General features: G+C 36.3%; 1 protein-coding gene across 1 annotated transcript; it reads right to left on the reverse strand.

The window, feature by feature from the left end:
* Positions 1–106: 106 nt before the first annotated feature.
* On the reverse strand, positions 107–25,864 carry DIS3 (DIS3 homolog, exosome endoribonuclease and 3'-5' exoribonuclease). Its single transcript, XM_033104352.1, has 21 exons — positions 25,514–25,864; positions 24,761–24,918; positions 22,117–22,310; positions 20,850–20,923; positions 15,181–15,348; positions 14,266–14,430; positions 13,025–13,138; positions 12,761–12,898; positions 12,040–12,186; positions 11,545–11,661; positions 11,185–11,286; positions 10,154–10,218; positions 9,976–10,060; positions 7,968–8,095; positions 5,222–5,308; positions 3,223–3,379; positions 2,493–2,707; positions 2,215–2,383; positions 1,935–2,093; positions 1,083–1,205; positions 107–439 (listed from the first exon to the last, which is right to left on the reverse strand). The coding sequence occupies exons 1-21, from the start codon at positions 25,739–25,741 to the stop codon at positions 356–358; spliced, it is 2,877 nt and encodes a 958-aa protein (XP_032960243.1). The 5' UTR covers positions 25,742–25,864; the 3' UTR covers positions 107–355.
* Between the last annotated feature and the right edge of the window lie 176 nt (positions 25,865–26,040).

Raw genomic sequence — 26,040 nt, forward strand, 5'->3', positions numbered from 1 at the left:
TATTTTTGTATCAATATTAATCAAATTACTCATGTGAAATTAATCTGCTCTTCAATGAGCAGATAAATGCTCTCCTTCAAATGATCTTTAGAGATCCCTGAATTTACTATCCTGTAACTATTTAAGGGATGGATATTCAATGGAATTTTTCTGCATAAATAGTTCTGTGCAATCCAGGAATGAAGTAGTATGATGGGAGAAACACAGCCAACAGTTCAATAAAAATGCAAATTTTTAAAATTATTAAAATGTACTTAAAAATAACAAATTTTCTCACACTTCTTAGGTTTAGAAGTGTTCTCTCAGGTTTTTTTTTTAAAGGAAACCAATCCTTGAAGATTTTTGTTGACTATAGCTATTTTTCAAGCTTCTTCTTCTTTCTCTCTGGTTCATTATTGGCCATATTTGAAGTATCAGTAGGAATGTTTATTCCAGGTATCTAAAATAATGCAAATGGGGAAAATTAAGGGTGAGTAAAAGCATAAAATAAGGAATACATGTTATTCTCATCTTCCCCTTCCCCCTGACACTCAAGTTCAATAGATTGGGAAAATGGATTTAGAAACGGTTCTCTACACAAAGTACATTTCAAACACAAAGTAACAGTGGTTCCACAGTATAAAAGGCGGATGTGACCTCAGCAGGTGAGAGGCAGGGTACTTGGGAAGTAAGTGTCTTGGAGTACATATAACACATCCAGTTATCCTAGCCTAGCTACTGACTGTCAGCATTGCAGGCTTCAGCTGTCCTGGGGCAGAACGAGGGTAAGAACCAATGTCTTACGTGAAACACACTTCATCTTAATCTTCAAAAGTGCAGCTTACAAAATTGATCACAAAGTGAAAAAGGACTATGCGGGAGGTCTCAAAGAGCTCTGCTTTTGGTACCAGTGACCTCAGGAGAATCCTAGGGATCTGATCCCCTGGCCTCGGACGATCAGTGAGAAAGTAGGAATTGCTATGCGAGCATCTGTCCTCCACACAACTTATGGGACTCCCTCTATCATTAAACAGGTAACACGACCATATCCGTCTTTCCCAAAATACACTCCATTACAACAGACAGCGAAAGTCTGGACTTACCTGTGGTTCCACCAGGGACATACGGATTTTCTGATGCTGAAGATTAGACGAGTCTAACATGATTTTCACTTTAACTTTATCAAATACATGGAACACAGTATCTTCTACTTTAAGTGAGGGCATCTAAATAAAATACATTTTACTATTTTTAATTAGTACAGTCGAGGCTTTAATTCTTTAGAGTGTATCTTTCCCATTCATTTAAAAGCTTAAATTTAAAAATCATTTCACTAATAAGCACATCTGAGGATTCAATTTAACAAAACCACTGACCTAGGGGCCTCACGTAAATATGAGCTATTTATGTGAATACTTCCTCCTTTCATTAAGATGGTCCCAGTATATATTCATTCATCTCAGGATTCGCGCCTCATTGGTCCAGTAGAGGAGCACAAAGGTACTGCAGGCAGAGCTTACTGTTTCATACTTCTATACTAAGGTTAGGGAAGTAGGAAGTGTGTCAGATAAGAGACACTGAAAACAGGAAAATTTCCTTCCCTGAGCTCTAAGCAGCCATTTATTCCATTATTATAATCCATCTCTCCACCTAGAGCAAAATGTAATTCAAATTCTCCTTGGGGAGGGGCGGAGCACTTTACATGGAATTCTTTCAAAAGAAATCCACTTTACATGGATTTCTTCCGAAAGAAAGAAATCAACGTCAACATTTGTATGTGTGAAAATATACTGAGGTGAGAAACTGAACAATGGTAAACCTAGTTGGCATAATTAAATTCTGTAGGGTACAAAAAACAATTTTACCCTTTATAGGTACCACTTGTAACCTATCAAAGAAAAAGTACCTCTCCCCCTGCCAAAAACAAATAAATGAAAACTGTAGACATACTGTACCTCATCATCATAAATAAGCCGTGGCTTTGGTTTGTCCTTTTCTTCAAAAAAGACTGTACCTTCTAAGCCGTACTTCGGAATTAACACCACAATAGCATTTTTTCTTACAAACAGGATATAGGCTTCTTCACTTACTATCCCTTTGCTTTTGAAAAACAACTGTAAAATAACATACAACCTTATTAAGAACTGTCTTAAACATTTTGAAATTAACAAAAATCTGAAATTAAAAAATGAACAAAACATCTCTCTCCTAACATTATCAACTGAGGGCAAATACCTGTGTATGAAAAGCCACTGATGCCCGTTGGGCATATTGAGCCATTTTGTGCCGGAAATTGAGATTTTTACATATATCTGCAAGTTTGTGTTTGTCTGTCAGCTCTGGATAAGTACAGTCAGCCCCGATAGCCACAGCCAACAACCGATGAACAATGATGTCCGCATATCTAGATACATAAAAGAGAAATAAGAATCACGCCATGTCAGCACTAGAATGTCTTTAAAATTCCAAATTAACTGTTTTGTATTTCCTTTAATTTCACAAGAAAAAAGTACCTTCTGATGGGTGAAGTGAAATGTGTGTATATTGGGGATGCTAAGCCATAGTGATGAAAATCATTATCCATTCCAGAGCAGAAATACACAGCTTGCATCATGCAGCGAGTGGCTAATATTCTTAACAGAGTGTTCAGATATGGGAAAGTAGGAGAATCAGCCCGATCCAAAGAGTCAGCCAAAGATTTGGCTGTATCAGTTTTAATTTCCAAATTCTGTGAATAAAGAGGAGGGAAAAAGCACCATATTAAACATTTTAAAATCAGAAGACAAGACCATCATGTCTTCAAAATAATCCAATTCAACAATGTATGCAATAAATGGACTTGTTTCTTAGGGACATGATATACAGAGGACTTAACTGAGTTGAAGATAAAGAGAACAAAAGTTATTTGTAAGTCTCTGAAGTTGGCAGTTCTGAGGAGGTGTAAAGTAACAGGCATAAAGAACATAGGTAAAGGCAGAGACATATGGAAGAGCTTAATATGTCTAGGATACTGCAAATAACTTAAGTCTATATAAATGTAGCAAATTAACATGTTTGTACACCTTAAGTTTACACAATGGCACATATAAAATATATTTCAGTAATAAAAAGGAAGAACTACTGGCGTATTTTTGCGCCAAGAAACAAGAAAACTTTTACAGAGATGTGAATAGATTGACTATTCAGTGCTATGGCTAGGTCACAACACAAATACAGATACCACTTCAAACTGTAAGGTCTTGCCTTTGACTTAGCTGCCTTCACGAGAATTTCATAATTTGATGGAGGAGGAGCAGGATGTTTTCGAAGCAGAGCATGTTCAGAAAATTCTTCATGAATTTTTTTTGCAACAGAGATATTGGCGAGTAACATAAATTCTTCCACCATGGAATTTGTTTCTCTGCCAAAGAAAAAAATGATTAAGAGAATCTGAAACTTCTATATATATTTATTCACAGGTTACTTTTTCTACTTACAAGGTAATGGGAATACTTCCTACATAAACATTGTATGTGTGTGTGAACATGTAGATTTTGAGTAACTTAGAGCTCTTTCTCAGCTACTATGTTAACAATCTCTTATTATGCATCTACTGCGTGAGTAAATCTTATGCTAGAGGAGACTACAAATTGCATTAAAAAAAAAGAAGCTTTACTTACTCGTAATATGTAAAATTTAAATGATAAACATTTTTACCTCTTTTTACTGAGTCCAAATAAAAGGAATTTAAACTATAAATCCATAAAAATAAAGTTTACTAATAAAAGTTTAGGTCACACAAATTTTGGTTTAAGAATTAAAACTTTCACCACCGAGTCACCAATATGAAGACATCGTATTTACAATACTCTGGTGATTATTATGGACCAGGCCTTGCGCTGTAAGTGATACACATAAACACACACACACACAAACACACTCACTCACTCACTCACTCACTCACTCACTCACACATTTATTATGCCATATATATATATATATTTGCCCTACTTGGCAGATGAGAAAACCGTGTACCATTATTCTCTGCTCAAGGTCAGAGTTATTAGTAGTGACAGGATCCAAGTCCACATAACCTGACTTCCAAACTCTTAACCAACCTGATACTGCTTTCCATTCTAAATAGTTAATGTATGTCCATTTAAAACTTCATTTAATAAATGATCTACTCTGTTTACATAGTGCTTTCTTTCTCCCAAGTCACTGAATATGTATTATTAATCTTTCATTCATGTTTCCATTTTAGATAATATAACTTCTTGACAAGATTCCTCAAGTTTATTAATTTTTTAAATATTAGCAACACCTCCTATCATACCCTTGGGGACAATCTCTTAGAACTGTTTTTCTTCTAATTGGTAGGAAGACATGGGTGATTTTGCAAAACTGGATTCAACTTTTTCCTCAAAAAACCTCCTAGCGCTGGGCTGATTGTTCAGATCAATGTTAGACTTATCTGCACAGACGCTCCCCCCCACTATGATAGTTTTTTTTCCTAATTTTAGCTCTAATGCTATAAAGCACATACTGGTCCTAAATAACAAACTTGAGTATATTCTCATTTTTAATCCTCAGTCATCTACTAGAAAAGTATGAATGCAAATTTAATTTCAGAGTTACCTTACATAAGACACATGGAAAAGAGGCCTTACTCTGATTTAACTCCAAATTTCCTTGCTTCCTAAATCTTAACTAAATCAATAAAACAATAGCAACAATAGCTGAGTACAACATATTAATACTCTTTAAGACACTCTGAGGCAGGTACCATTATCAGTCACAAATAACCAGGCCAGAAAGATCAAGTAACTTGTCCCCAGTTTTATAGGCAGTAGCGGCAGACGTAGGGTCCAAACCTGGGCAGTCTGGCTTCAAAAAGCCCTGGGATCACTACTCTATTCCACCATAGTACGTTCTACATTAAATACTTAAGTAATTAGCCAGGGCAATCTTCTTTTGCTTACTGTAACTATTAGTAGTCAAGTGCTAATATACCACACACATCAAGACAAACTAATTCAAATTGGAAATTTTTTTATCTTAATACAAATCTGTTTTATGTAAGAAAAACTTAAAAGTGAGATATTTACTTTTCTATATAGTTTATAAGTCAAAAAAAACAATAACATAGAAATCATAACCCTACTAGAAATAGATATTTTGGGTATAAATATGTTTTGTTTACTAACAAACACTACATTTAAAATCAAAATCTTATCGAACGCCCATTAAAAAAATTGCATACCTAAGTTCCTTGGTCTGTAGATCTATAGGATCATGAGTTTCACTGTCCATGTGAAATCTAACTTCCGGAGAAGAAAGAGTCAAAGCCCTAAATAAAAATTAAAGAGGTGAATTACTCAAATGAGTCAGTAACAAACATAATTCTGAAAGTTATTCTTTTAAAACAGAAAAATGACTATAGCAAATGTGTAACAGTTATTCTTCTGAAGGTTTTATGACCATCTGCTAAGTTTTATGTTCTATTTCCATAGATATTTTACAGATCTAAAAAGCTTAATATTTTACAGATCTAAAATGCACTTTACAAGAGAGCACAACAGGAACACAAGTTGTGTAACAAAATAGGAGTCCTTGTGCTTCGAAGGTTTGAGTATCTTCTATACCCAAGCTATTGGGTTGGTGCAAAAATAACTGTGGTTTTTGCAACTATTTTTAACCTTTTGAACCACAATTACTTTTGCACCAACCTAATACGAGTTTTTACTAAGCTACATGGGTTTGTAATCACTTTTACAAATAAAGGTGACTGGCAGCATTTTATTTACCACAGAAAACCATATACTGGGGTAAGGAATGCTGAAGAGAGGCAAAAAGGAAGTGCTAAGGGTAGATGAGAAACATTAGAAGATCCACAGTTCAAAAGTATCTTCCGCATACACTCAACCAATGGAGAGGAGACTGATAAACTAAAATTAAAGAGGTGAATTACTCAAATGAGCCAGTAACAAACATAATTCTGTAATTCTGGTCTGTTACAAACATTGATGGCTATTAATACTTGAGTGCTATGTGTCAGATAACATACTATGCTAAGTGCTTTACATGCATGGTCCATTTATGACTTGGCAAGCTCTCCTTTGAAAAGTAAATTCCCACAAGGCAAGGTAAGGCTAATGTTTCTTTACACCTTGCCACTACTTTCATCAGGTCAGCTACAAATCAACCTAAAACTTAGAATGTCTATGAGGCTGGGTAACCTTGTACAATCACGGAAAGGGGAAAAAAATAATATAAGGCATATGAGAGCCAAGTCCTTTTCTTCTTTAACTCCTCACCTTTACTAGAAAAGCTGCAGAAGAAACTAGAGAGGAAATCCCAACAAATAATCCTTTCTTGCTATGCAGTATTTACAAGGTTCTACATCAGATCTAATGTGTGTTTATTAATACATTTTGACTTAAAAAGCAAAGTAAACTGATCACATTTTTATCATTTTTCTTCATAGAACACTATCCATTTATCCTTTAACATTTACCCTTTAAGACAGACATAATTTAAGCTAAAACAGAACATATCCTTTAAGAAGGCAAAAGATGCCTTTTTGTTTTGTTTTTTTACTAATTGCTACCTCAACTCTCCCTAAGGTTGAGAAGATTCAATAATAGGTTTTACTAGTAGATAACCTTCTATTTACAAAATTAAAGACCATTTTTGAAGTTAAAAAATTTCTTTTCTATCCTAATTATGAAAAGCTATGTTACAAATGCCAGGTTTACATATCCTATTTTAAAACCACCAAAATGAATTACGGTTCCAATTTGTATTTTGTTCAGTTGCTTTTAAAACAAACTTTCTATCAAGTATCTTTACACAAACTTTCTTCTGATGCCTGGCAGATTGTAAACCTTCAATAAACAAATATTTGCTGAACAATCTTTCATTTTGTTTCATGAAAAAAATCGAAATACAGTCCCCTTGTTTACATCTAAATGACAAGCTTGAGAACAGTTTCACTCGGTTTTACTGCATCCAAATTATCCTTACACAGTTTCAAGTTGCATACTTAAGATCATATGAAAATTTCCCAGGAAACTGAGGTGTGAGTAGACATAGGAGTGGCTCAGGATTAACTACTTGGAACAACACTGTCCGATGGAACTTTCTGCAGGAATGGAAATGTTTTCTATCCATACTAATAAGGTAGTCACTGGCCACGTGTGGCTACTGGGCATTTGAAATGTGGCTAGTGCAACTCAGGAACTAAATTTTTTATTATAATAGGCACATCTTATGAACCGGTGCAGATCTAGAGTTTGCATTCCCCAACCAAAACACTTAGTAACTGCTTGTGACCCTCCGCTGGATGGGTATGGGAACCCAGACACCAACATCAAAAAGGGTCATGTACTTGTTTTATTCTCATAACTGATGGCATCTTTCAAGAACCAAATTTCTTTTAACTACTTTACTTCAACAAGATTGTGTTCTTGGACTCTCCTTGTACCTTCTGTAGTTAGGCAAACGCCATGATGTGAATTTGCCACTAGCTATCAGATCTTTGGGAAGACTGCTTCTATGTAACTCTTAATCATTCAAAAACTAAAGGTGTTGGATTAAATAATCTCTAAAATCTCTTCCAACTCTAAAGTGCAAGAACTTTCTCTATATTTATTTACACTGAAAACCTATGTTCAATCTGAAAACTCATTTCTAATTAAAATTAGAAATGATCCATAGAAAAGTATTCAGGAGCGCTTGCCTTCCTTGATTTCTTTAAGATCTTTAACTCAAACATATCAAATTTTTGGACAACAAATTACAAGGACCAAACTTTTGAAAAAACGTGAGTCCAGAATCAAATTGCTAATACTTAAGATAAGGTAGCTAGAAGAAACAGGATGTATCTATTCAGACTACTAAATAATTCACCCTTGTCCATTACAAAACACTTTGAAGAACTCACAAGTTATTTTAACACCAAGATCAATGAATTAAGAAATATCTTAATAGGTATTTTTGAAATGTACCCTTTTTCAATTCTTCCTTTTTTCAAAATTTTAGCTAATTTATTTAGTCCACGGAGACTATTTGTAATATCATCATTCATGGTTGCTGAATCAATTCTCATCTGAGCTTCAGCATATGTAAGAGAAGCCTAAAAAAGAAACCATATGTTAATATAACTCTTATAAATTACAAAATTGGTTTACTACATTCTCGTATTTCCACTACATAAAATCCATGAATTTGGAAAACATAAAAAATCATTAACAGAAGAGAAATTCCTAGCTATAATATGCATACTCCACACGTATTTCTGGTTCATTAGCTTTTTTCCTTTTAATTGTTAGTTTCAGGTGTACTAAGCAATGTAATAGATGTTTATACCCCTCACAAAGTGATCACCTCCTCCCCAAATCTACTACCCCTCTGACATCGTATATAGCTGTTACAGTTCCACTGACTCTGGTTCCTCAACTCTTACTTGATGCATTATACAACATAAGCAAACTCACGTTAAAGTAATACAGTGGCACTGTTAGTAAATTAACTGTTTAAACTTCAATTACTTTCATATTTCAGTTAATGTATAAATACTTAGGTAATGTCAAAATAAAAAGTAAGGTTAGATTATTCTCTGATAGTAACTCTGAAGTGAAATCCTTTCCAGAAAATCATTATTCTCCTACTCAGTGGCAAATAATTAAGAAAATTTTAGTAGTCTAGTCATCATGCTTTGCAGGAACTCTACTCAATACCCAAAATTAAGTATCTAAAAATGGGACAAATCATAGAAGAAAAAGATTTAAAGTAATTTCCAATTTCAATCCAAAATATACAAATGGCTGCTTCTGATCCTATTTCACTCATCAGGGAAAACATTTTTCAGCTTATTGAAAAAACAAAAAAAGTAGCTTCACAAGTAAAAATAAGGAACAGCATAAGAGAGTCACATGATGCAAGCCAGGTCAGATTATTGGGACAGTCAACTTCTCTACCAGCAGCTAAGAGTTACCCTCCTAAAAATGTTTTCTGTTATATGTTCACTGAATATTTTTTTTCATATAATTTAGTTATACTGTTGAAGCCAGAGAGAATTATAAATTCATTCTTATTTAAAAATACAAATCTAGGAAGGCTTAAATCATCCACACATCACTATTTGTCAGTATAACACTGCTTTCTTTCCAGCTACTGTAATAGTTGATCAGAATAGAAAGAATGATGTTAACGAGCGAAAAAAAGGTAAATTTGGAAATAGTATCACTGGAAGAAAAGGAGTTTGGCAAATCTCACAGGAAGATTCAGGGCAAAAGGAGATCACAAGGGAATCTGGGGAGAAGTACAAAAAAAGGAAAAGGATGAGGAAGACAACCTGGCTCAATTCTGTCTGAACACACATCTCAGCCTAGGTCTGCTGGACTCCAGCTATGATTTATAACATCATTTCTATGAATAAACATGAGAAAAAGAAGATGATGTACAGGCCAACTTTTAAAATGCTAACCGTCACAAACTGGGACAACTTCAAATACTGAGTTAGGACAAAAGTCATCTATTTGGTCTTCTCAAGCATATACATTTTATAAGTTTCTGAATACAGGAGAGCTGCTACATTAAATTAATTTCTAAATAACATCAAGAAATAATAGGCAGATAACTGCAAAAAACTAGATTGCTAGATTGTTTTGCAACACTGGGGAAAAACTCCTTTTTTTTCCCCCCTGTATTCCAACTTCCATATCTTTTTTTAAATTAAGGCTTATTGAGGAGACAATGGTTAGTCAAGTTACACAGGTTTCAGGTGTACAATTCTGGAATACATCATCTATATATCACACTGTGTGTTCACCACCCAGAGTCAGTTCTCCTTCCATCACCATATATTCGATCCTGTTTACCCTCATTTACCACTCCCCTCCCTGGAAAAGGGAAAATTTCTTAACTTCATAAGCCTAACTTTTTCAAACCATTCCAGAACACTGTTAAAAGTGTCAAAAATTTTATACATTAAATGTTAACCATGAAACTAACCTTTGAATTAATGGCACTTTTGGTAAACCTTGTTTTTAAGATTTCAGCACTGTGATTCATTTCCCAAATACATGAAAATGCCAGCCTATGGGGGGAAACAGACAGTGTTTGTTCATGGGAATCAGTTAAAGTAGTAACTACTATGTTCTTACAAAAAAAACATGCCGTGCATAAATACCTGTCCACGTTACATCTTAAGGAACATAAGTTAGAGCTAAGCAACTCTGGAACCATGTCAATTCTCTGGAACATAAAAGTAGAGCCACAGATTACTTAGCTATACCCATACATTTATTTGACATTCTATTCTCAAATAGCACTAATTTAACAAGAAAAAAAAAGTATTCTGGTCTTTGTAAATAGAACTGAGAAAACATGAAATAAAAAGTCTATTTCTAGAAAAGTCCGTATGCAAAAAACGGTTACAAAAGGGAAGTAATGAAAGAAAACTGGACCTCATGTCAGTGGATCAAAGCAGAAGTACTCTACACTAACCACCCAGCTGTGCTCTGAAAGTCTGAAATCTCTGGTCTGGATAGTAAGTTTGTACTAGGTAACGGACTACTACTAGTTCTATGATTGGCCCTTTTTTTAAGGCTTAACACAAACCATTTGGTGTTTTGAAAATACTAAAAAAGAAAGACACTCCATTTTTATGGAAAAAAGCCACATAGAACTTTGATAATGAATTCGTTAACAGACTAAGCTTAACTTTCCCCTCTACTGTCATAATTTTTGTCTGTAAGTTTATGGGACCATACTTAAAGGAGAAGAAACAGTTAACTGACAGAATAGACTCAACTTTATAAAAAAATGAAAATACATTTTAATTAGTTATACATAAACAGTAAGTTAAATGCTACACAACAATTTGTAACAACGACACCTAGTTGTTATTTGGGACTCTCAATGACAAAAACACTTCTGTATTTCACTGATTTAAGGACACCTTATTCTATGTATTATTAGGCTTCCAGCTAATTCATGCACTATTCCAAACTGTAACTCTTCAAGAAGCTAAAAGTGCCCATGATTTTTACAAACTGACTATGCACAATTAACACAATAGTTATTCATCAAATTTCACTAAATACTGAGGCTGCCCCTTCTCAGGAAACACCTGAGATGATTTTATTATTAAGAATAAAACAGATGATGAAAAAGTTATAAGCATGCATCAATATTCCATTTTAAATGTAACACATTTACCTTTTCACAAAGATACACAGTTGTTCCCCTTCTGGCTGATTCCTGATCCAAAGCATTTCCTGGCCTAATAAAATGGCTAACATCAGCAATATGAACACCAACCTTAAAAAGATAAATATAAAAATATGTCAACATGCTCAATTGGGTAAACAGAGTTTTCATGAGAAAAAATTTAGATAAACTGAAAAAGGATTTAATCACATCTACCATTTCAATTTTTGACACATGCCCATTAGTCTCTATAGCTTACAACTGACTATATTTGCCATGAATAACTCACAAATTCTACAATGCATCGAAAGAAAATGACCTCAAGAACGAAACTCTATTGGGATAAGAATGTAAGCACAATACAAATACCTCCACATTTCCATTTGCCAGTTCTCTATAATGCAAAGCATCATCTATATCAGTACATCCTGGGGGGTCCACACTACAAACACAGAGATGTCTCAGGTCCTCTCGGTTTTTCATGTCCTAGAAGATGCCACATGATTAATAAAAAACTATTTTGGTGGAACAAATCCAACACAGCTGTTACAAAATCCCCAATATCTATATTTAAAAAAATAAAAAAATAAAAACACTTCGTCTTAATGATAACCAGACATTATGAATTGTTAACTTGTGGTTTCCTTGCCTTTGAAAAATGTGACATAAGCTAATGCCGGTCTTCTAGAAAAAAATCATCTTTCAGTAAAGCAAATAATTTCTGTAATACCTAAAAGTTCTGCATCTAACTAAATGTGGGGAGGAGGGGACTATGGTTTCTACATATTTAAAAACATACAGAAAGCAAACAAATTGCTCAGATGTAGTCATTTACAAAGTTACGAAGAATTCTTTTCGGCTCACCTTGTCAGTAATGGTCCAGGGCATCTGTGGTAGAAAGCTAAGAACAGCTTGTGAAAAAGGCTGATGGGGAACATCATGCTCAAGTAACAAAACTTCAGTTTCAGTCTCTTTATCTCCAACTTGACCCAAATTTTTCACAAAGTGTCCCTAAAACCAAAAGCTATTATCAGAAAGGTGTGTTTTATAGCTTTTTATTTGGTGACTGATATTTTATTATCACATTAAGTTCTTGAGCATTTATGTATCACCTTAGTATTTCTAATGTATCCATTAACTACTTAAAAAACGACCCTTTGGTACACTGAAGTTGATAATGACAAGACTTCTCAAGTGTTCATGATGGAGACTTGTGAGGGCCTCGTCTTATGTAGCAAAGTATCTGTTTATTTCCTATTGTCTTTCAAGTTTAAAATGTGCTGCAAATACAGTAGCTTCAAAATCTGTTTATTAGCATCTACTTAGGTCTCAAACACCATTTTTGTAGTCACCATCAAAAAACTTTATTTGGAATTCTGAGTAAAAGGAACCAAGTGATTTATACTAGAATTTCATAAGATTAATTTTCATATTGGATGCACTACTTACCAGGTTGTGAAATATTCTTAAGTTTCAGTATGAATTTTATATATAAGCATGTTTGATTCTAGTTTCATTAAAAAAGCAATTTTATCCCCAATTTTAAATGAAATAGTCTAAAATAAGATTAATAATTCAAACTTACATTTGGATATCTGGAATTTCTGGGCCATCCATCAATAGCAACGATAATTCTCTGTCCTTCTAATGTAGAAGCCTGTCTGGTTTCTATCCGAATTCGAGGAATTCTCTTATCAGCAGGTGTAAAGAGATGTCTTCTTGACTAGAGAAAATTAGGAAAAAAGATTTCACATACACACAAAAATCGGGGTGGGGGTAAGTGGGTGGGTTTTAAGTTCTATTAAATGTGTATCAATTTTTATTACATAGCAACATGCTCTCTACTCACCTCCTTAATGTCAGACTTGGAAAGCATGCCACAATATGGTCTCCAATTCCTTTTTATTATTCCTACAACTCTACCTGTAGGCTTTAACATTTTTTCATTTACAGCAGTCTTAAGCTAAGATTTAAAAATAAAAGTAAAAAATCTTCAGTTATTTTTCTCTAAGTAGAATGACACAATTCTCCTTCATAATTAGAATATGAATATGGACACTAGTATTTTCAGGCACTAAATTATGACATACATGTACAGAATACGGACGCTTCAGAGTTCTAAGCAAGAGTATGCCAAACCAAACCATGGAAATAGTTTCATAACAATAAAGTACTGCAAAATCAGATAATTGAAAAAAATATATTTATAACTGAATAAGTATGTCAGAATTCAACTCTTTTCAGTTTTAATATGAGGGTATACTGACCAACACACACACGTCTGGGAATTAACAGACTGGAATTTTAATTTGCACGAATTAACTGTGTGGCATTTATTAATTCATTTTTAAAAAGAGCCGTATCTTTAAAGTTTCTTCTCTATCCAAAATAAAAATTCAAATAAAGAGTGTTTCTTACAGAAATAGCCAAAGGATCTTAGAGTATTTCACCTCTAACACTCTCCTATAGCCTAGACTATGCGCTGACAATGTCACAGTAAGACTCCAGAGCAGTGAACATATTCATGGTAAAAGAACTACTTACGTTGTATGAATTCCAACTATTTGTATTATTCTTGTAATTCTAAAGTAGGGAACTAAATAGGTCTTATCAGGTAGACTTTGGCTCATATATGAATAATAATTGAAAGCATTATTTTCATAATAAATATGGTAATAGAGAAGGAATTCTTAAACAGACCCAAATGTAAGGGCCCAGACGTATATCTATTATGCTAAGGAAATTTTAACATTACATAAAAGCATTTCAGAAAATTTTAATTTGTATTTACTGGAACCTCATTAATTCAGACAGATCATGTACCTGAGTGTCACAGAGTTCAAGTTTCATACTCAAGAGTTTTTTTGTATTTAAACCCATTTATTCGAGCAAAATAAGACATTAATTTAAAAGAAGACTACTTAAATACTTTGAGAAAAAATCAGCTATGTGTACGACATGTATTAAACCTACAGAACTGTAACTTTGTTCAATAAATCTGAAAGCAATGAAACTTGGTTCATTTTCTCCAAAGCTAACACATTAATTACACAAAGCTACACAGACAAAAATTAAAACCTGGTTTCATACAATGCGTTCCCTTTCTTCTTCTTTCTCCACATCATCTTCATTTTGACCTTCATCGTGTAAAACCACAGAAGATGGCGCTACCCACTGATTCTTGGGGAGAAGCTCCACACCCACAATATCTTCATGAATAGCTCGGTTTAAATTTTTAAGTCCTTGTATGATTATCTGTGTGAAACAGCAAATGGCACGTGCCCAGTTTTAATGGAAATATATTGTCAAGGTTCCCTAACAGCAGGTTAGCTATATTCTGAATATCTCTATGTATCTTTGTTTCTCCTCCTTTATGTATTTTCTTCTTTTACACTGTCCCTTTACTCCACTCTCTTAATTTTTCAGTATCAAATAGAAGAAACATGGTCAGAAAATATGGGTTGTGTTCACACCTCTGCTGTGACGGTTAGTACAAAGAGACCTTGGGAAAATTTCTTATCCTCTCTAAATCTCAAGAGTCCTGATTGGTAAAACAAAAAACGAGTACCTCCTTTTATAGTCTGGGTTGAAGATGAAATGAAATGCAGCATGCCAAACAGAAGAGCACCTGGCAAACAGTGAGCATCCTCCAAACAACTGCTATTCAAAGAGTGTGAAGCCCTCTGGAGCAATTACATGCTATGTAAATAGTACTTCCCACAACTGGTCATAATATAGAAAATAGAGGCATCCTATTTAGTATTACTTGACTGACTAGATTTTTGTTCCTTAAAAGCAGGTTAAGAGAAAGTTCTTTCCTTCAATAAGCAGTTTTCTAAAAAAGTAATTAATTTTACTATCTATACTCTCACATAAGAGTCTTCAAGCTGATAAACTGGGAGGATAAATCAAATTTGAATTCTCATACAAAATTTTAAACACTTATCAAAGAAAATAATGAACAAGAAGTATTTTAGTGTACAAGGAATTTATTTACACACTTGCCTCTTTATTTTCTTCAGCGTCTCCATGAACCCATACCGTAGCTTCTAAGTAATTCTCCCTGCTGGCTCTAAATGTTCCTTGAAGGTATGTACCAGATTTTATGCCTTGTTGTAGTTTACTTAAGGGAAGATGCTCTGAAAATATTATTTTTCCACTTTCCACTTCATTCTGTGAAATAAGCAAACCAAAAGATGCAGTTAGTACGGTATGTAAATCCTTCATATGTGCTTAATATATAACTATAATCACTATCAGATAATATCTTTTAAAAACTATCCACATCATGGTATATATAACTCCATGAATGAGAGAATACAGCACAGAGAGAAAAAAAATGCTTTCTATTCTTAGGGCAGCTTACACAAACATTTTAATTTCCTTACATTCAGGTGTTGAGCCACAGATGTATGTCACTAAGAAACTCTGTATACCTCCGCTCCCTACCCTAAGTCTCCTAAAACAAAGCTGTGTATTTAAGTGGGTAGGTAGTTACGTAAAGGCTAATTTGAAGCCTCAATTCCATGAAAAGACTGTGGCTACTGAAAGCACAAGAAATGCTACTTTTATTTTGGCTATTTTAAATAGCTAAGGATCTAAGACACACGTAGATTGGGAACTGCCTTAGATCTACCACAACACCTATCAAGATTCTGACTTAAACATCCAAAATCCTGACTGCTTAGCTCCTTTCATTCCCTTCTCCATGACCCACAATTTTCCACCTTCTAAGGAAAGTACTTTGTATCCTCTTTTTTTGCTTAACTCTCTAATTTCCCTCTCTTCCTTCCTCACTCAGATGGGTGACCTCAATGTTCTTACTGAGAATCAGAAGCAATCAGTAGAGACCTGCTCGTATTTCATCTTCCCACCAAATCTGTCTACCTACTTGCATCGACACCAAAAACTCAGCTTTCTCGCTTGTAATAATGAATAGGATATTTCCGTTCACTTGGGCACCACAAACCATCTCTTCTTCTCCATTCAAGAACTTTTCATGTAATTATCGTCATATTTCTCTCTCTCTCTTCTACTGTAACATTCTCACCATCATTAAACATATGAACTACTAAGAATAAACAAATAAATAAAATGTGGGTCCGCTTCCAGACAGTGGCTGGATCCTCTGTTCCACCTGACACCAAAATGCTACGTAAGAAGTATTAGCTGTGAATCTACTTTTTCACCTGCACTCTCATGAATCCACTACAGTCAAGTGTCATCCTTAGCCAAGAATGGAACCACTACTGAAACCATCACTGCCAAGGTCACTAGTAATATTATCGTAGCAAATTCAGTGTTCCATTCTCAGTCTTACCAGAATTTTAAGACATGATCTTTCCTTCCCTGGAACACATCAGCATCCAAATCATTATTCTTTTGTTTTCTGTCCTACTTCACTGATCAGTTTCCTCTGCCAGTTTTCCTGTTCCTGATCTCTAAGTCTTGTAGTAGTATCCCAAGGCTCAGTGACAGGCCGTTTCCCTTTCTTCTTCCCATCTTAAAGAAGAAGGGAAAAAAACCCTCTTGATCCTACTTGCTCTGCAAATCCCACTCATTTCTCTTCATCCATGACAATATTCAAAGTGTTACAATACTGTAATTTCTCTCTTCCCATTTTTCCACCTATTCTAGTCAGACTCCTCACTCCCGACTCTGGATAGGTCCACTATACTGTCATAATGCTAAAATCAATCATGAGTCCTCATTAATTTATCAGCAATATTTGACACAGATGATCACCCCCTTGTCCTTGAAGCATTTTTGTACTTGGCTTCCAACAAACTCATACTCACATGGTTTTCCTCTTACATCTCTTTTGCTGGTTCCCCTCATCTTTCTGACTTCCAAACACTGCCGTGCTCAGCCCTTCGACTTCCTCTCCTCTAAGTATACTCATTCCCGTAGATCAGAGCTGGGCAAGCTAAGTTGCAAGTACCAAGTCTGACCCACTGCCCATATTTGATAAACAAAGTTTTACTGGAACACATCCACACTCCAACTATTTATCTATTGTTGATGGCTGCTTTCACACTACAACAGCAGAGGCTGAGTACTTGCAACAGAGACCACATAGCCTGCAAAGCTAAAAAAATGTACTATCTGATCCTTTACAAAAATGTTTGCCTGGGAAAAATTAGTTGCCAATCAATGTATCTGATAGGGAACTTGTATCCAGAACACATAAAGAACCCTTACAACTCAATAAAAAAACAAATAATGCAACTAAAAAGTAAGCAAAGGATTTGAATAAACATTTCTCCAAAGACAGACACACACACGCGCGCGCGCGCGTGTGTGTGCATCTAAAAAGTTCATGGAAAAAATGCTCAACACCATTAGTCATCAAGGGAAGGCAAATCAAAACTACAGTTATATATCATTTGATACCCATTTGAACGGCTATAATCAAAAAGGCAATCAATAACGTGTATTGCTGAGGGTATGGAGAAACTGGAACCCTCATACATTGCTGCTGGGAATGTAAACTGGTGCAGCGCCTTGGAAAACAGTTTGGCAGTTCCTCAAAAAGTTAAACATAAAATTACCATATGACCCTGCAAATCCATCTGTATATACTTAGGTACATACTGATGAGAAATGAAACCATACATCCACACAAAAACTTGTACACAAATGTTCATAGCAGCATTTTTCATAATAGCCCAAAAGTGGAAACTAAAATGCCCATCAACTAGTGAATGAATAAATAAAATGTGGCATACCATAACTAGAACATTATTTGGCAATAAAAACAAATGAAGTATTGATATATGCTATGACAAGGGAAAACTGTGAAAATATTATGCTAAGTGAAAAAAAGTCAGTCACAAAGGACCGCATACTGCACTATTCCATTTATATGAAATGTCTACAATAGGTAAATTTATATACAGAAAAATCAGTGGTAGGTTAGTTAGGGCAAGAGAAAGGGCATTTCGGGGGGAGACTGGGATCAAGTGGTAACAGAGATGGAATTTCTTTGACAGGGGAAGAAAACATTCTAAAATTAGATCATGGTGATGGTTGCGGAATTTTGTGAATATATTAAACATTGTGCATTTTCAACGGATGGGCTGTATGGTGTATGAATTACAACTCAATAAAGCTGCTAATTCCTGTCCCAAATAATCTCACTTTGTCTTACGGCTTTATATATTCCCTGTATGTTGATGACTTCCAAATTTATGTCTAGTCCTAACCTCCCTCGTGAGCTACAGATTTGTATCCCCGACTACTCAAACCATAAAGCTACTTAGAGCTCTAGTGGGTATTTCAAACTTAAGATGTCTAAAATTATACTTGTGATTTTCCACCTAATCCTGCTTTCCCCTTCATCTTGTATAAATAAAGCGATACTATCTACCTAGTTGGTTAGGTAAAATGCCTAGAGTCGTCCATATTCCCTCCGAGTGCCATCCAACCCATCACCAACTCCTAAAACATCTACAAAACACATCCAATCTCTGAGTTCTCACTACTTCAACTGCTCCTACTATGGTCCAATTTTCTGTCTTCTCTCCCTTAAAATACTAAAATCTCCTCCTACCTGGAGCATCCTGCTTCTAATTTATTCTGAGAGCAGCCAGATGGATATTATTCCCTCGCTCAACAGCTGTCCAGCACTGCGCACTACAATCCAGTATTTTCCCAGGACTTATTATATTTATTACTATACTTATTATAGACTACACGATCTGGACCCTCCCTACAGTTCCAACTTCATTACAACATTTTCTCCCTTGCTCACTCTATTCTAACACTTTCGCTGTCCTTGATCTTATCAGCGACTTTGAACTTCCTATTTGCTCTGCACGAAATACAACTCTTGTACATAATTCAGCTAAAACGAACCTGTCTCAAAGCAAACCTGCTTAGTTAGCATCCTTCACATCTCGGTAGACATTACCATCTATCACGAAGCCTGAACATCCCAAATCTGGGTTAGGTGCCCTTGCTAAGTATAGTCAGTTCCGCTACAATGCTTGTTTTGAAAACACAAATTGTTCCGATGCAACTGATATATTAGAAAATACTAGGTCAATGTGGAAAACTGCACCAGCTGAAGCAAGCTGCATAGGAATCCACAGAACACATACATAGCCTCTCAAACATCTCTCAATTACCTCAGATCACCACATGTGTTATGAGCCACACCATCTTCATCTAGTGTAACAACTTTCTGCCCAAATTTAGATAACTGTCTTTCCACCACTGCATAAAGTTTTTGAGTGTGTGCCCCTAATCACGTTTCCCCACAGACTCTGTGGTTTTATCACATGATACTACATGGCACAGGGAATATGAGGGACACACATGTTGTACTACAACAAAACTGATTGTCATTTCACCATATCCTACACTTACCCTGCCACAGTACTTAATCAAATACTACTACCAATGTTAAACTACTTCTTGTTTCTTTTTCGAGATCAGTGCTATTCAAAACAACCTTGTGAAGAAGGGAATATTCTTTTGTGATGTCCAGTATGGTAGCCACTAGGCACAAGTGGCTATTGAGCACCGGAAAAGTGGACAGTGCAACTGAGAAACTGAATTTTTAACTGGAATTAAATTTAAACATGCAACTAACTAGTGGCTACATATTACAGGGCAAGCCTAAATCTGTATTCCAAAAATCAAGCCCAGCTTTTATTTTCTCACTTCCATTTAGTTTTGTAAAGTAGCTTGCTGAAAGCAAGCAGGGATGAGAAAAATACTGTAAAGACTGGATGTATGCATTATGTCCTATCACATAAAACCTATGTCTATAATAACAACAGCTACCATTTGGAACAGTACACTTACCCTGGCTATGTGCCAGGCACGGAGATTAGATTTTATTGATGCTACTGTTATTATTCTCATCCAATCCTCGTAACACGATGAAGTCGTTATCGCTAACCACTCTACATGTAAGGAAATGAGGGCTCACGAAGTTGAATGATTCCCTCTCAGCATGCCCTCTCACGCCTGCTATTGCAGCGATCCCTTTACGCATCCGTCAGCCTCTGATCTGGCACTTGATACAGCGCATCATCCTACATATTGATATCAGAGTGCTCTTTCCAATAAATAACATTTCTGATCATTTTTCCACACCCTCCCAGACACACTTTCATACACCTTTAATTTCTTTTAGCCTGCCATTGTAAGGTAGGGGGCCCAGAATCCTATCTGCTGTCATCTCGTCACAGCAGCCCTTTAGGGAGATCTGCATAAGATAGTTTAAAAATTAGTAACGTATTATATAAATTCTAGGTCCTCATTACCTGGTCTCTACCCTTCTTGTCTACCTCTTATGACTTCCTTCCTCTTCCGTCAAGATTAATGCTACGGCTGTATGCTCTGGCTGCAGTGTGCACCACTTCTTTATTTGTCAAATACCTACTCCTATTCACAAACTAGCCATGGATTCCTTTATTTACTCGTAAAATCAACAGTGCCACCAAGTGCCAGGCCCTCCTCAGGCTGCTGAGGATATATCCACACAGCACTATTTTAGAAAGTCAAGTCTTTCAGGAATGGCATTACAGCCACTCTTGCTGTCTATAACCCAACTCTTATTCCAATTCCAGCTTATCCACCGACATTCCAATTTTTATATGATAACCCAAAGTGGCTATTTTAATATTTTCATTTTTAAGAAACAAAATAAAACTCAAACGTACCCCTTCTTCAGACAAACAAGCAAGACGATCTATGAGTTCAGGATTATCAGTTAGACTCTTAACATATTCTTCACCTGAAAAACAAGTTTTATTGTTCTTGATAAATTCCAGTGTTTTTTCTGTGTTTTTTTTTTAGATATGGAGAAACATCAATAATTTTCTTTGTGATGATGTATCTATCAATTCTTGGAAAAAAGCGTATCTCTTGATGTGGTCATGTCCAAGCAGACAGGGGGTCAAATATACGAGGTCTGACAATTAAGTTCACGAACTTGTTGCAATGACGTTGCTAACCTTTTTTGATATCAGAAGGATTATTCATTATGAATTTGTATCAACTGGACAGTTAACCAAGTTTACTATTTGCAAGTGCTGAAAAGGCTGTGTGAAAAAGTTAGAAGAAAATGACTTGAACTTTTTGCCAACAATTCAAAACGACTTGAACTTTTTGCCAACAATTCATGGCTCTTGTATCATGACAATGCACCAGCTCACACAGCAATATCTGTGAGGGAGTTTTCAGCCAGTGAACAAATAACTGTATTGGAACACCCTCCCTACTCAGTTGATCTGGCCACAAAGGACTTCTTTCTTTACCCAAAGATAAAGGAAATGTTGAAAGGAAGACATTTTGATGACATTCAGGACATCAAGGGTAATACAACAGCTCTGATGGCCGTTCCAGAAAAAGAGTTCCAAATTGCTTTGATGAGTGGACAGGCACTGGTGTTGGTGCATAGCTTTCCAAGGGGAGTACTTCGAAGGTGACCGTAGTGATATTCAGCAATCCTTTTCTAGAATGAATTCACAAACATAATTGTCAGACCTCATATTAATATTTGTGAGCTTTAATTGTTAAGCCAATTCCAAACAGTGATAGGGAAATTAGCCATTGGGCACCACAACACACTGAGCTTAGAAATGCTGAGAGTGGGTGGCCGGTTAGCTCAGTTGGTTAGAGCGCGGTGCTCTTAACAAGCTTGCCAGTTCGATCCCCACATGGGCCACTGTGAGCCGCGCCCTCCACAACTAGTTGAAACAACTATTTGACTTGGAGCTGATGGGTCCTGGAAAAACACACTTAAAATAAATAAAAGTTCAAAGAAAAAAAAAAGAAATGCTGAGAAATATAAAAATGCAAAAATATCACGTGAAGTAATATAGGAATACGAAAATATATAGTCAAATGAACTTCTGACCATGGCCTGATGATATTTTTACATGCGTTTGCAAACATGAATTAGAAAGTTTCTCCATTTAGACTTACAAGTGAAAGCTGGTATTCCTTCTTCTATGGCTTTCTCTTTGTTTTTCCTGTCATTTGTTATGAAGATAACTTGCAGCTGATTGTCTGCTGACAATTTCTTCAAATGTTCATTGTACCATTTTGCTGCTACTCTAATGGCTCTATCATTCCTGTCATTAGAATTTTCTCCCTGTTTTTGTTCTACGTAAGTTTCTCTACATACAAAGGAAAGGAATAAAAAAAACAAGCAAAATGAAAATCAATAGAAAGAATATGTAAAAACTCTTAGGGCATAAATGCTTAATAACCACTAAACTTAAAGGTCAAGCCAATGGTGTATTTTTTCTCTTGAATGTATTCAGATTTGTATCTGAGAGAGGAAATAAATAGTATTCTTATAGTTTTAAGACAACAATTTGCTTGAAAAAAAAGAAAATCATGTTAATAATGGAAATATAAAAAGGCTAAAATAATTTTTTTCCACTAAAAAACAAATTCAGTATCAAAATTTATACTGCAATTGGCATATAAGTTGTGGTTTGTTGGGGGGAAAACCTATAATAAACCTTTGCAGGTCTAATAATGAGATTTCATCCTAACTGTAGATTAAAGTAATTCCTAAAGGCTATAGATAATATTAGTGGTGATTTATAATCATATGATTCTAGTTATTAAATACATAATGCATGTAAATTATCCATGGTAAACATGAAAAAAACACCAAGGGCTATCTAGAGACTGAAAGACCAGATAAAGACATGACTGCATACTCCTTCTAAGTCTATCTACTCTGAACTCCCAAATATGTCCACATAGTCATTTCTTGAAAACTGTTTACTAGGGTTGGCCTGGTGGCTCAGGCAGTTGGAGCTCTGTACTCCTAACTCCAAGGGCTGCCGGTTCGATTCCCACATAGGCCAGTGGGCTCTCCACCACAAGGTTGCAGGTTCAACTCCCGCAAGGGATGGTGGGCTCCACCCCCTGCAACTAAGATTGAACACGGCACCTTGAGCTGAGTTGCCTCCCTGATGGCTCAGATTTTTGGAGCACAGGCTCTCAACCACAAGGTTGCCGGTTCAACTCCCACAAGGGATGGTAGGCTGCGCCCCCCTGCAACTAGCACCAGCAACTGGACCTGGAGCTAAGTTGCGCCCTCCACAACTAAGACTGAAAGGACAACAACTTGACTTGGAAGAAAGTCCTGGAAGTACACACTGTTCCCCAATAAAGTCCTGTTCCCCTTCCCCAATAAAGTCTTTAAAAAAAAAAAAAAGACTTTATCAAAGTCAAGTTTAAGAACAATAACAAAACTCAGTACAACTTCCAGTGCTTAAAGATTCAATTTTAAAATTTTAGACTTACATTAATAGTGTTTAGAATCATTTTATTACTCACCACTAGTGCAACTGGTAATGCTTTAAGCTTACCAATCAAAAACAGTCATAAATTTTTGAATTGGTTTTAGCAAGACTTGAGCAACAGAATCTTAGACGAGATTTGCCCTAATGTCCTAACATCTAAGATTTTTCCTGTCAACCCCAGTATTACTAAACTCTATTCACTGCACTGAAGCTAACAAAATAACTGATTAATGATCTGATGATCAGAATACACAAAAACTTGGTCTTTCTGCATTGAAAAACAAGTGATGATTCTGCTTCTAAATTTCAAGAACGAGTTGGAAATAAGAAGTCTACAAGTGCTTTACTCATGTTCTTACAAGAACAAGTTTGTTTTGTTTTGTTTTGTTTTTAAGTTTGGGATACATGAATAAAGAAGAGGAAATTTAGTAATTAAATTTTAACTTGCATATTCCAAAGGGATTTCATTACCAGATCTATCATTTAATCCAGTTCTCAGTGAGAGTGACTTTGGCCACTTGGTAACATTTGACAATGTCTGGAAACACTCTGGGTTGTTAGAACTCTGTGGATGGGGGAAGGGTGGCTATGTCATCTAGTGGGTAGAAGCCAGGATGCTACTAAACATCCTACGATGTATAAGACAGCCTGCCCACAACAAAGAATTATCCAGTCCAAAATATCAGCAGTGCCAAGGTTGAGAAGCCCTGATCTAATCTACAAAGTATACTAAGATTTAGCATAGATTTATGTAACATACGAAATCATGATATCTATTTTCTAAGACCACACATTATGTTCAAAGATCTTGAATTTGAAACGTAACAAAGAATTCTATTCTTTAACCTTATCCTCCTCAATGTGATGTTATATTAGTTTAACTTATAAAAGCCCATAAAGAATAAATCTGCTTTATATTTTTAAACCCCCTCTGCAAACTTACATTTTATTAATCTATGTTGGTTATTAATATAATATGATACTCCAGGAACCCAGGCAAATCTCATCTGCCAAGATTCTATTGCTCAACTCATACCAAAAATCAATTCAAAATGACAATATTTTGGAAATAAAAGTACCTACTGTAGCATAGGAGTCAGGAGACCTTGGTTCTAGGTTTGATCGAATCAATGTCTGTGACACCTTAATGAGGTCTACTTAGCATTATCTTCTGTATAACTGTGTAAGAACCAAATAACACACCTCTAAGTATGAAACCTATCAGGTATCTTCTGACATCACAAATTATTGACAGAAGCCTCCCCCCCACCCCAAGGCAGCCAATTCTATGGTTTCTCTTCTACCTATGGTGCTCGTTAGTGAATGTATAAAAATGCTTCTCCAGGTTATTAGTCACGTCTCGGATTCGTTTATACACCGGAGCACTTCGATTTCTCACTTCTTGCAGAACTGTTTGTAGCACAATTACATTCCTGATGGCAGGGTCCTCAAGAACATCAATCTTTAAAAAAAAAGGAAAAATAAAAGAAACATTAATTTTTTCTATGTTCACTTATAAATTGTTTCTATCGAACATAAACCCTTTAAATTTTCAGGTTTAAAACACACTGAAAATAGTACATTATGGTAAGGAGCTATTTTGCTATAGAAACCCTTCAAGTCTAGCAGAGAAAGGCACATGTAAACAGAGGATTCCAAAACTTCGCGGAATTAATTCCATAATAAAGAAATACGTTGGCCCACATAGTTTTAGCTAGTAGGCACTTACAAACTGCCTGGGGGTCGCAGGCTGGAGGCCACAGAAGCCCAGGTCCCCGGCCTCCAGACATTTACAATCTAAGGCAAAAGAGACACCAGGAGTTAGAAAATTAACGTATCTAAAATTCTTAAGGCTCCAAGAACTCAAAAATAGTACGTACAAAAGAAAAAACCCTCTGCCTGGGGGGGACAGAGGGCAAGGGTCCCGCTGGTGTTTGCTTCTCCCTAAGTGCATTATGTTGCCCAAGACGCGCCTCCTTGGGCCTCAGTTTCCTTATCTGTCACACCCCCTTTTCCAAGGGGGCGAGTTGCCCGTGGTTCGCCCCTCGCCAACTCACCTGGTGCAGCAGCACGTTGGTGTCAGGCAGCAAGTAGTGCGGCTGCGGGCACAGGCTGCTCCCGCGGTCCAGGGGCTGCGACTCGAGGACCGGCCCCTCGTGCGCACTGCCGCACGCCGCGCACCCTGGCGCACCGCAGCCGATGTCGTCCCGCAGGTAGTGCTCGCGCACGATCTTCATCACCCCACCCGCCCGCGTCTTTTTTAAGAACGTCTTGGACTTCAGCATCTTGCCCCGCGGTGCGGAATCCCGACTCCGACAGCGTTCTTCCGGCGAAAAGTGTCAAGCTGAGCCCCGTCGCACAACTATACTTTACCCCGACGTTCGCCCCTTCTCACTCCAGGATCTTAGCAAACGCTTCTCGCGGGAAAACGTCGCCACTGACATTGGTTGGCTCTCTGAGGGCTGCGAGGATTGGGCGAAAGCTAGGGGCTCGGGGTGGATGGGCGGAGCCCGGAGTCATTTCCGCCCAAGAAGTGAGCGGGGCCCGTCTCTGGACTCCAGCTCCCAACATGCATTGCTTCCCG

The sequence above is a fragment of the Rhinolophus ferrumequinum genome, chromosome 4 (genome assembly GCF_004115265.2).
Source record: "Rhinolophus ferrumequinum isolate MPI-CBG mRhiFer1 chromosome 4, mRhiFer1_v1.p, whole genome shotgun sequence".
In the NCBI taxonomy this organism is placed as follows: domain Eukaryota; kingdom Metazoa; phylum Chordata; class Mammalia; order Chiroptera; family Rhinolophidae; genus Rhinolophus; species Rhinolophus ferrumequinum.

Excerpts from the sequence above, each read along its gene's own strand:
- DIS3 (XM_033104352.1), bottom strand. The coding sequence starts at position 25,741 with ATGCTGAAGTCCAAGACGTTCTTAAAAAAGACGCGGGCGGGTGGGGTG. Across the intron at positions 10,219-11,184 it reads CTGTGTATCTTTGTGAAAAG|AGAATTGACATGGTTCCAGA; the intron begins GTAAATGTGTTA and ends TTTATGTTCCAG. Across the intron at positions 440-1,082 it reads TGTCCCTGGTGGAACCACAG|ATACCTGGAATAAACATTCC; the intron begins GTAAGTCCAGAC and ends GCATTATTTTAG.